Raw genomic sequence first — 11,842 nt, 5'->3', positions numbered from 1 at the left:
TGAAATCCTTCCTCTTTTTCTTTCCACAGCTTCTAGAACTCCTCTCCACAGCTACTCTCAAGTTATCTCCAGGGGACAGGCCCCCTTGGCTCCAACCCACACTCCTGAACTTTAAGGATCAACAGGCTATCTTTTTCTCTGGCCGCACTAATCTTCACAGGAAGGTCACTTGAGTGCACACCGCGTCTCACCCCCTGGAAGGCTCACAGGCAAGGTCAGAGCAGACACAGAAGACGTCGCCCCGCTGCTAACACCAAGGGCTCCAGGCGACTTGTGCAAATTTACCCTCACCAGCCTTCCTTCCAGGAAAAGGCACCCAAAAGTGTGAAAGCACCGATCCCATCCTTCACTAACTGCAGAATCTTGGGCAAGTTACATAGGCTCTCTGAGCCTCATCTGTAAAGTGGGGATTCACAAAACCCATCTCCCAGGGTTGTGGTGAGCACTGAATGAGCTGACTTAGGTAGAGCCCCTCGGACATGGACATGGCGTGACACCTAGTAAGCACTCCATAAATCACTCAGTTTTTTTCCCTTGTTGTTTTTCTGAACTGTTAAAAGGGTCACTGAAGTCAGCTAGCCAAGAAGTTTTCATGGTCTACTTGTTTGTTTTTCCAGTTAGATTCAATTTATAGAAGTAGAAATTTTTAAAAACCTAGTTTTCCCTTAAGCTTTTAAGTTCAACATACAAATCTCTTGTTCTGTTTAGGACCCTAGTATTAAACAATAGTTTTCAGAGGGACTTTAAAAAACTTAGTTAATTAAATTTCCTTTCATAGTTTTAAGTGGGTTTATAAATTTAATGTATTCTATTTTACTTTTCCCCTAAATACTTCAACATATATTCTGGTTATCTATTGTCCTGTACATTCATACCTAAAACAGTGACTTTTTTTAATGAATATAATTTATTGTCAAATTGGCTTACATACAACACCCAGTGCTCATCCCAAGTGCCCTCCTCAATGCCCATCACCCATTTTTCCCTCTCTCTCACCCGCCCCATCCACCCTCAGTTTGTTCTCTGTATTTAAGAGTCTCTTGTGGTGTGCCTCCCTCCCTCTCTGTTTGTAACTATTTTTCCCCCTTCCCTTCCCCCATGGTCTTCTGTTAAGTTTCTCAAGATCCACACATGAGTGAAAATTCTAGCATATAGAAATATAATTGATGTTTTGTATCTTTAACTTTAATTCAGTGATCTTGATAAATTCACTTATCACTTCTAATAATTAATTCAGGGAGTCTTCAGGATTTTCCATAGATTCACATATATCATCCGTAAATAATGATGGTTTTATTTCTTCCTTCCTAACCTATACCTTCCCCCTCACTCCTCCTTCTCTTTCTCCTCCTTATTTTTCTTTTGATTCCTTGTTTTTCTGGGTAGGACCTATAGTACAGGGATGAATGGAAGGGATAATGAAGACATCCTTCTCTCATATCTGACTTTAAGGAAAATGTTTTCAGTATTTCATTATTAAGTATGATGTGTGCTATTAGATTTTTATATTGCCCCTATCAGATTAAAGAAGTTCTTTTCCTAATTTGCTGGTTTTTTTTAATCAGGGATGAGTATTGAATTTCATTAAATGATTTTCTGCATTTATGGAGATTATTTTTCTCCCTTATTCTGTTAATGAATTACATCAATAGATATGTGAATATTAAAACAACCATGCATTCTGGAGGAAATCCAATTTTATTATGTTGTATTTTCCTCTTTGTCTATATCTGAACTTAGTTTGCAAATATATATATATATATATATATATATATATATATATATATATATTAGGACTTTTACAAATATGTATCTTGTAATATCATTGTCAGGTTTGATATCAGGGTTATGCTGACTTTGTAAAAGGAGTTAGGAAGTACTCTATCTTTCTTCTTTCCTATTCTTGGAAGAGATCTTTAAACCCAGAAAGCTTTATAACTCTTGGTTCCCACTCCACCCATGTTACCTTCTACTCTGTCTTCTTTTTCAGTCAGTTGCCCATGCCCAAAACCTTGGAGTCTTTCCATTTATCTTAGTTCTATTTTCAAAACATATCCTGAATTCAATTCACCACCTTCACTGCTACCACTGATTTCAAGCTATTATTTCATACCTGGATTAACCTCAATGGACTTACAACTGGTTCCCTATTTCTCCTGTCTCTCTTCCCCATAATCTATTGTACACACAGCATAGTGGTCATTTAAACATGTATATGATCTCATCACTCTCGCTCAAAATTTCAAATGGCTTTTATTATACTTAGAGTAAAATCCAAACTTCTTACCATGTGACATTAGTCAAGATGAGCTTATTATGACTTCATAGCACAAATGTTTATTTCTCTCTTAAAGTCTACCGCCAGTCTGCATGACTCATGAGGGCAACCATCTTCATGTTGCAACTCAGTGATTCAATCTACTCTGGCCATCTGGCTCTGTCACTTGAAGAAAGAAACAGCTTGACATTCCTGTGCTAGCTTTTTGATGCTTTGGCCCAGAAAGGATACAAATCACTCTGCCCATAGTCCATTGACTAGCGGTAATCTCATGGACCCACTTAATAATCCACTTTGTGCTTTGGTTAAAGGGATTGGGAAATGTGGGGAAGCAAAAGCATGTTTGGTGAATCCTATTCTTCTGGAAACTTATAAGCCACAATGCCCTACCTGCCTGTCCTTCAACTGTATTTTATTCTGATCTCATTCTTATTTATCATGTTTCAACCACACTATTCTTTTTGGTATCTGTCAGGCATACCTAGCTTCTTTCTATATTAGGGCCTTTACACTTGCTGACTTCTGGCCATTCAGTTCTCAGCTCCAATGTCACCATCCCAGCTAAGATACCCACTCACCTTACCATCATCTTCTGTCCCTTTTCCCTGCTTGGACTTTCTTCAGAGTCTTTTCTCTTTCCTCTCCTTTTAGGATTCCAATTACATGCTTGATAGAACTGTTCATTGTGTCCCATATAGCTCTTACATCCTTTTCTCATTTTTTTTCCTGAAATTACACTGTTTATTTCCTTTCTTGTTTGATTTCTGTCTCTTTCCTATATATTTCACAATATATTTCTCCCCTGTCAATTGTGAGAAATTCAGTAGCTCTTTTGTCAACCCTTGAGGGCGGTTGTGGAGAATAAATAAAGCAATAAACAAACAGCAACAAAGTGTGTGCACGCTAAGTTGAGACTCAGCATTACCTGGATGTGGTGTCACCCCTCGAGCTATAGGTCTCCCTAAGCAGGGCTCCTGTTACACACATGCAGTACATAACAGAGGTTCTGTACAATGGGAACTTCATTTAATGTGTGTGCGTTTGTTTTTAAAAGGATCAGAACTTCTACATCATAGAAGTTGTGTGGGAAAAGATATCTGGATCCTACAAGGTTTTTTTTTTAGATATATTTGTAGATTTTTAGAATCAACCACAATGGTATCTTTATGTATTTGAAATATAGCATTACATGTAGGTACAAAGCATTTTATTTACTCAGTCTATGGAAAATTCTTGACATGACATGGATTTGTGAACCTCCTGCAGTAACCCCACACTAGAGATCCACACATGTGAAAAGAAAATCTTGGGTTTATATCAAAATTTTAGCAATAAAGCCTGGCAAATAGTTAGATTTGCTCTCAGGAGACAACAATAAATATTCTTTTATCTCATGAATACTTATTAAATATTCACTTGCTGTCAAACATTATGCTGGACATCACAGGCTTTAATAAGTGAATCATTCATGGTATCTGCCCTGAAGGAACTTGAGCTCTAGCAAAGGAGAGATATGAATCATAAGCACCCTGCCCCTCTCCCCACCAAGGCCTTGCTAAGTCAAGCTCCTTAGGCCTGGCTCCTCTGAGTTTTAATTAATGAACTCTCCTCTGAGAGTCCTCAGTCCATGTGTAAATAGGTTTCTTGTGAACCATAAATAAATATACGTCAGATCCCTGACGTATATACAAATAAGCACCGTGTCAGTCCACTGTGGAAAGCATTACAAGAGTGGTTTAAACCACTATATGACCTATAGAAGTCCAGCAGAAGAGATCACTTCCTATTTCTGGTATTCGGAGGGTTCATGGAGAAACTGAGCTGTGCCTTCAAAGACAGAGTTAGGCAAGGCAGAAGCAATCCAGGAAAAAGAAATATGTGACTCAAAGACCCTACGCTGGAAGGTACAAGAAAAGCATGGCTGGAGGAGAACCAATGGCTCTTAGTGACTAACTGTGGAACCTAAGTAAGCTCTCATCAAAAGGCGATGGAAAGTGAGCAGGAAAATGGTGCACTCAGATCAGTGCTGAGGGAGACTGCATTCAGTGCATACCACAGAGTCTGGCAGAGTTTAGTTGTTTCATAAATGTTCACATTCTGAGAGACCTGAGAGAACAAAGCCAGGAGAACAGTGTCAGCCATTGAAACACTCAGAGGGATTGTGAGGTACCAAGGGCCAGAATATATGATGGTGATGGGAACAGAGAGGCAGACACCTGAGAGATAGCCTGGGGGGAATTGCTTGGGAGAGGAGGCAAATCCATCTTAGAGGTTCTCCATCTTCTTCCGCATATATTCCTGACACCCTGGTTTCCTGTAGACTCCCCCACAAGTCTCGATGACGGAAAAAAATGTGAGCAATGCTCTCAGTGGTTTCACTTCTAATTGTCATGGAATTCATACGTTGACACATGTCTCCCACTCAGAAATTTCCCTAGAGATCATGGGATTTTATTTCACTTTTGATTCACTTCTCTGACGTGATCCTTACCAAGAGCCCTCTTCTGCATAGCGCATGATTGCCAACTGCCGATTGCCAACTGACGGTTGCTCAATGGCCTGGAATTGCCCTCTATACCCCCAACCCTCTGCTCTGAGTCCTAGTCATCCCTCAAGACTAGTACAAATGTCCCCTCCCCTCCCACACTGTCCCTGACATCTACCCCACCTCTGTCAGCATTAATCTGTCCCCTCCAGGACTCTCAGAGTCCTCTTGGACCACCACCCTCAGCTCTCACCTCCCCCCAGACTTCCTCTCCAGGTGCTTGAGGGCTGGGCAGATTCTTATTGCCATAGTCCCAGCACCCCACATGGTGTCATGTGCCTGGCATTTAGTTGGTAATTGTTAGATCTTTGTTAAACTCAGCTAACATTTCAACATGGCCTAGATTAGGATTTTAGAAACTTCTAGTTCCACTTTCCAGTGTTCTTTTGCTTCTGCCTCCTGTTGAAGTTAGAACACTTTGTCTTTGACTCATGTGTGACTCAGGAAGGAGGTCCTTTCTTCTGGTTTCTCCAGGCCCTGCTGAGGAGCTCAGGCCTGCTGTCCCCATCTCCTGTCTGTGGACAGCTCAGACTTCTTGCCTGTTCCTCTCTGAAGTGTGTGAGATGAAAATGTGGGTCGCTCCTAATTTCTCCAATGTGATTTCTTCTCTTTTCCCTGAATTTTGTTTCTTGTAATCTGATTCCTCGTCATTCACCACATGTCTTCTATTTCTCTTGTCTTTTGCAACCTCCAGTAGCTCTCAAATTATTTTAATATCTGTCATTTATTCATCACAAACATAAATACACATATTTTTAAAACCCTCCTATTTACACTGTAATACTGCATCTGACCTAGTAAAATCTACTTTAATGCAACATGGCCAGACACCTTGCCATTGCTAGCAAATTTTTATTAAATTAAGTTTAAAAACCAAGGATATGGGGATAACATAAGTAGACATTGGGTTAGGAGGCCTTATGAATATAGTGTAGGGTTAAGAAAGAGCTCTGGAGTTGACCACTTGGATTCGAATTTTAGCACTGCCACATTCATGGTCTAGTTACATAACTGCTCTGTACCTCAGCTTGCTCATATGTAAAATGGCAATAAAAAAAGAACCTATCTCATGTTGCTGTGAGAATTTAATGAAACATAAAACCATGCCTGTCACACAGTAAGCATTCAATACATTGTAGTTATTATTAAGAGGATTGCCATCAGAATAGTGCCTGGAAATAGCAGGCTTACAATAAAGGTTTGCTGAATGAGTGAATGAATGAATGAATGAATGAGTGAACATTCTGGTTTTGTGATAGCTTGTTTTTAGTTTTACCATTTCCCCGTGCTCTCCATAGAAGAAGTATAGCAAAGGGCAGCTTCTGAAGTGAACCATGGATTGAGAGTGAAAAAGGAACGATCTTGACTTTGGGGTGGACTGAGTTTCAAGTCCAAACCAGGAGGGCTGGGTGAGCACTTGGAGTTGTGAAGTTGCAGGAGCTGGTAACTGCAGGAGAGAAGGGGCATTTTCACTTGAGTCAGTCTGACCCCAAGAAGAGGGGTGTTCACATATTGGGCTCTCCTTCCCTGGATATTTGCCTAGATCTCTTTCCACTTCTCCACCCTCCAGTTCTGTCCAAACTAAGAATCTGTCTATACTGGTATGGGCCTGGGCAAATGTTAAAGACCCAGAGCTTCAAGGTAGCAGCAAGAATTTACTTCCAGATAAACACTACCCCTTGATAGTCTTCAAAAGCTATTAAAGCTCACATTTGCATTTATTGAAGAGTCACTTAGAGTTATTAAAATCCAATAGAAGTTCAGTCTGGTTTGGAAGTGCAGTAAAAATGGGAGAGTGGCTGTGTTTTTTCTCCGGTGGCTGTTTGACTTCAGGCAATTCCCTTAATCTTTCTGGGCTCTTCTTTCTTCCTCTGACACTCTGTGGCTTGATGACTAATAAACAAGGGTTGCTTAAGGAACCCAACAATAATAATGATAATAGATCAACCTCAGAGGATCTAAGAATTTCTTTTGGAAAAGAATAAGAGAAATCAAGGAAGAAAGATAAGGATTGAGGCATAGAAGTTCCTGAATTCTAGGTTAAGAAGTTAAGAAGCTCTTATTCTAAGGCCTTTGGGAAAATCCAGTGAAAAAGTGGCAGCAGGAGAATGATAAGTTTAAAGACTTTGTAGGAGTTATCTGGCACAGGTAAATAGAGGGACTAGAGGGGAAAGAAGCTGGAGGAAGATACCAGTTCAGAGACTGGTGCCAAATCCAACGCCTTACCCCACGTCTGAGAAAACAGAAAGGAAGGGACAGATACCAGACACATTTTGAAGAAATTGAGAGACATAGTGTCTAAGTGTATATCAGGTATTGGGAGGGAGGAAGAGGGGGTAATTACTTTTTTCTTTTTGAGCATTATAATGTCTTGAGCCAAAGATAACTCAGGCTTCAAGCCTGATGTTGCATGCCAGTGTGGTGGCTATTGCCATTGAGGAGAAAGAAACAACTTTGGGGAGATGTTGATTTTATTTTGGATAGTTTGAATTTGGGCTATTGTCAGGACACTGAATGGCCCCATAAAGCAAATAGTTAACATTTCATAAGTGAGTGAATACTGAGGATAGGGAGGATTTTAGGGCCTGGGACATAGAAGAACTCAGGCACAGGGATGGCCACATCACCTCCAGGCTCCTCTCTTAGGGGAAGAAGCCAACCTCCTCTGGGGTAAATGTGGGCTGTGATGGTCACCCCAAGGCCTGAGCATGCCGAAGAGTGAGGTCAGAGGTGTGTTTAAGGCTGGGGACAGCAGTGTATGTCTCTCTGAGAAGGTCACTCAGGACCACTGAACAAGGAGATCAAGGGCTGGGTGAGATTTTAGCAATATGAGAAGATTTATGTTTCAGTATGATTCCTTTATACACCCACAGCTTCCTCCTGGAGATATTTTTTTTAAAGAGTTTATTTTTAAGTAATCTTTATACCCAAAGTGGGTCTTGAACTTACAACCTCAAGATCAAGAGTCATATCCTCTACCAGTTGAGCCAGCCAAGAGCCCTGCATGGATACTGAGTGAAATGACATACTGAAGGCCAGTCTTCCTGGAAGAGATAGAACTGGAAGTTCTATCTGAATGGCTGGTAGAACCTGAAGGGGATGGTGGGGGCAGCAGGCGCAAAGGCATGGAAGTGACATAGTCCACAGTATGCTTTAGGGGGATACTGGCTTCAGCACAAGGGGGACATGGCAGGTAACTTCAGTTAGGCAGAGTGGGGCCAGACTGAGGATGTTGCAAGTGCTAAAATCCAACTTGAGGAGGCCAGCCTGTATCACACAGTGGACAGAGCCCAGGTTCTAGAGGCACATGGCTTAGTGTGAATCCTGATTTCACCCATTGCCAGCTGTATGACCATGGACAAGTTGCTTAATTCCCTCTCCCTCCATGTTCTCTGATATAAAATGAGGTAGTACATGGAACTGCTGGGAGGATTAATAAGAGAATTTATATAAAGGGATTAGAACACTACCTGACACATATTAAATGCTCAGGAAGTTTTAGTTTTTCACTTTCTCTTTCATAACTTTCTGTATTGACTGAAATTTTTTTAAAGAGTTGAGTTTTATAGTCATAAATAAATAAGAGTTTATTTTTTTACAGGTCTTTATAGCTCATCCCTTCTAATGATTTCACTGCTCAGAGACTATGGTGTCTGAATGAATGCCATTTTTCAAAAGTAATGAAATCTCAGGCCCCTATAGTTCTGAAGGAAAATGTCATTCCACTTTCACACATGGGTATGGATTGGCCAGCTTGGAGCCAGTTGAACACCACATGGTAACTCCAGAGGAGAAATTTGGGGGTTTGAGTAATTTATCTTAGGAAGACAAATGCTTGAATAAGTAATTGCAAGAAACCAGTTTCTTTGAACCACTGTCAGAGCGTCTGTGAACTGGTATGCCATGTTTAGAAAGTAATCCAGCATTACTAATCTTTTGATATATCTGTTGACCTAGCAATTCTCACTGCAAAAATTTATCATACAGAAATGCAGGAGTCACAATATGAGATAGATGCACACAAATATTTATTGCAGCATCATTTGTAGTTGAAACAACCTCAATCCATCACAAAGAAAATAGTTGACAAAATTATGGCATATCCAGACTGTGGAATATTACACATCCAGTGAGTAGATTAGATCTGTGTCTAATTGGAGGGATAGTCATGACATATTGTTAAGTGACTACAGAAAATTGCAGAGTGATAGGTGTACTATGATTTCATTTTTGTTAAAAAAACAACTTTGTGTGTATATATTTGTATTTACACGGAGAAATGGGTAGAAGGACATACATACGGCTATTAACATGGATTACCTCAGGGTCATGGTAGTCTATATATCTACAGTTTGACTTGTTAAAATGAACATTTATTGATTCTGTAGTTTGAAAAATATATATATAATAATGTATGGGAGGTTTTTTGTTTGGTTTGGTTTGGAAATTAATCTGAAGACCAAGATTGAGAAACGATCACCCAACTGCTTTAAGTGAATTCTGGTACCCAGACCCTGAGTTACAATCTTGCCTTAGAAATACCTTGTAGGGTAACTGAGGTCTTTGGTGATCACTGAATAATCCCAAAGAAAAGAAGTTAGAAGATGGTAGATACATTTGCCCCAGTAGCCAAAAAGAAGTAAAGCAGAAATTCCTGAAAGTAGAGACTAGGAAGTTTGGTGTGTTCTCAGCAAAGTCCAGGGACAAATCACTAAAAACATTGCTAGTATATATTTACGAAATTAACTAGAAATTATCAGGAGCTCTTGGGAATGAAGTCATGCTAAAACTCAATCATATTATCTCTCTTTTCTCTCTCTCAGATCAGGGGATCATTATAAATATAAAGTATTGAAACTTTTCTCATAATATATAAGTAGTCAAGATAAACATGAATTAGAAATCTATGCAAATGTTCAGACCCAGAGTATTGATTAATCTTAAGGAAGCTTCTAGAAGTAGGGCTTTGCCCTTGACTTTCTCCTCTCAAGTTCTTGGATACAGATATAAAAAGAAATCTATTTAAAAATGCCATATACATTGGGACACCTGGGTGGCTCAGTCGGTTAAGCATCCGACTTCAGCTCAGGTCATGATCTCATGGTTTGTGGGTTTGAGCCCCACATCGGGCTCCATGCTGACAGCTCAGAGCCTGGAGCCTGCTTCTGATTCTGTGTCTCCCTTTCTCTCTTCTCTTTCCCCTACTCATGCTCTGTCTCTCTCTCTCAAAAATAAATAAACATTAAAAAAATAAAAATAAAAATGACATATATATATGACATAAATTACATAAAGCTTGGAGGGAAAGCTAAATGTTCCTAAGGATAAAATCGGGATATAAGTAATTCCTGACAAGTTGAAAGATTACAACAATAACATGTACAGGAATTGGGTTATATGAAAAGTTCATTCAGGTTAAAAAAATCAACTCCACGAGAAAGAAAGAAAGCAGAATCAGTAAGAATAATAGACTCTAAAAATTGAAGAGTTGAGGGGCGCCTGGGTGGCTCAGTTAAGCATCTGACTTTGGCTCAGGTCATGATCTCACGGTTTGTGAATTCGATCCCCACATCGGGCTCTCTGCTGTCAGCATGAAGCCTGGAGCCTGCTTTGGATCTTCTGTTCCCCTCTCTCTCTGCCCTTCCCCCATTGGTTCTCTCTCTCTCTCTCTCTCTCTCTCAGAATAAATAAACTTAAAAAAAGTTGAAGAGTTGCAGTTGAACCCTAAAGTGACTCTTGGGCTGAATTAATGGAGGATTATAATGAGGAACATGTAAAACTGCACACTTGGTGTGTTCTGTGGGAGGAAGATTGAAAACATTGAGCCCAGTCCTGGGATTATGGCACAAACTGAACATATTCAGGGTATCACGACCAGAGGGAGGAAGGGTCTGGAAACCATGTTTGTAGTGCCACTTAAGGGAAGGGGTGTACTATCAAAGGGAATTACTTCTGTAATTGTCTCTGCTCATGGAAAGATCTCAAAAGAGGTTGTGAGCAGCAGGGGGTGTGGAAGGGAGACGATGCTCTTGCCCTGCCATCAGGCAGATTTTCTTGTTACCTTTCTCTTTTTTCAAATCTCACACATGTCCCACCTACTTAAAGCCAGGTTTCCCAAAGTGTGGGCCATTGGGCAGGATGGTTTAAGGTAGCACATAGACCCAGCACTAAACAACATTAAGTCTCCTGGTGAGATTGTTGTTTATGTTTTCATTTTCTTTCAAGTCACTGATTACATAAAGAAGAAAGTCTCTGGTGTTAAGGTTTTGTCATCTCATATTTACTAATCTTCCCTTTTTAATAAGGAAAGGACAGGCCTGAAGTGGAGAGCCTTCAGCAAGCCACAACATCTAGTTGGACTTTTAAACATTGTTATGTTATCATTGTATTTATTTACAAGAAGGGAAACTGGCTTTTCTTTTTTCTTTTTTAAAGTTTTTTTCTTTTTTCTTTTTTCTTTATTTTGAGAGAGACAGAGACAGCAGTAGGGGAGTCAGGGAGAGAGAGGGAGAGAGAGGATCCCAAGCAGGCTGTGTACCATCAGCATGGAGCCCAATATGGGGTTCGAACCCACAAAGCCATTAGATCATGACCTGAGCCAAAACCAAGAGTCAGAAGCTCAACCAACTGAGCCACCCAGGTGCCCCTGGAAAACTGGATTTTCATTAGGGTAATGGTCTAAAATTTCTGATGGGGAGGAAAATAAAATGTGAGAGAGTCTAATCATGCTTTAAAGTAAGAAGCTATTAGCAAAGAAGCACAGGGGTATACTCAAAGGCAAAACTGGAAGTATGAGGACAGGGAAAAACAGGTCAGTGAAACACCAATCAGCATCACATAACATCATTTTGATCATAGAAGCATAATTTACACACACTTGGAAGCGATAAGCAGTGGGGAAAACCAAGGAAGAACTATGTGCTGAGCAGTGTCTCCCAGGATGGCAAATGTGTGACAAGGACATTAAGGTCAAGGAACAGTAGGCACAGCCCTAATATAGCTCCTGGGTAACACTGTCT

At 40.2% G+C, this 11,842-nt stretch overlaps 1 protein-coding gene across 2 annotated transcripts in view; it reads left to right on the top strand.

The window, feature by feature from the left end:
- POPDC2 (popeye domain containing 2) overlaps positions 1 to 10,046 on the top strand; it is a 29,198-nt gene extending 19,152 nt beyond the window's left edge. For both annotated transcript variants that reach the window (XM_019448463.2, XM_019448464.2), the window contains exon 4: positions 30 to 10,046. Coding sequence is in view for 1 of the 2 variants with exons in the window: in XM_019448464.2 (XP_019304009.1) it covers positions 30 to 115 (86 nt within the window). In the remaining variant the exon portion in view is untranslated. The remainder of the gene's footprint in view (positions 1 to 29) is intronic.
- Positions 10,047 to 11,842: the final 1,796 nt, after the last annotated feature.

The sequence above is a fragment of the Panthera pardus genome, unplaced genomic scaffold (genome assembly GCF_024362965.1).
Source record: "Panthera pardus isolate Hobbes unplaced genomic scaffold, ASM2436296v1 HiC_scaffold_16, whole genome shotgun sequence".
NCBI lineage: Eukaryota > Metazoa > Chordata > Mammalia > Carnivora > Felidae > Panthera > Panthera pardus.
This window is presented reverse-complemented; position numbering and strand designations above follow the sequence as displayed.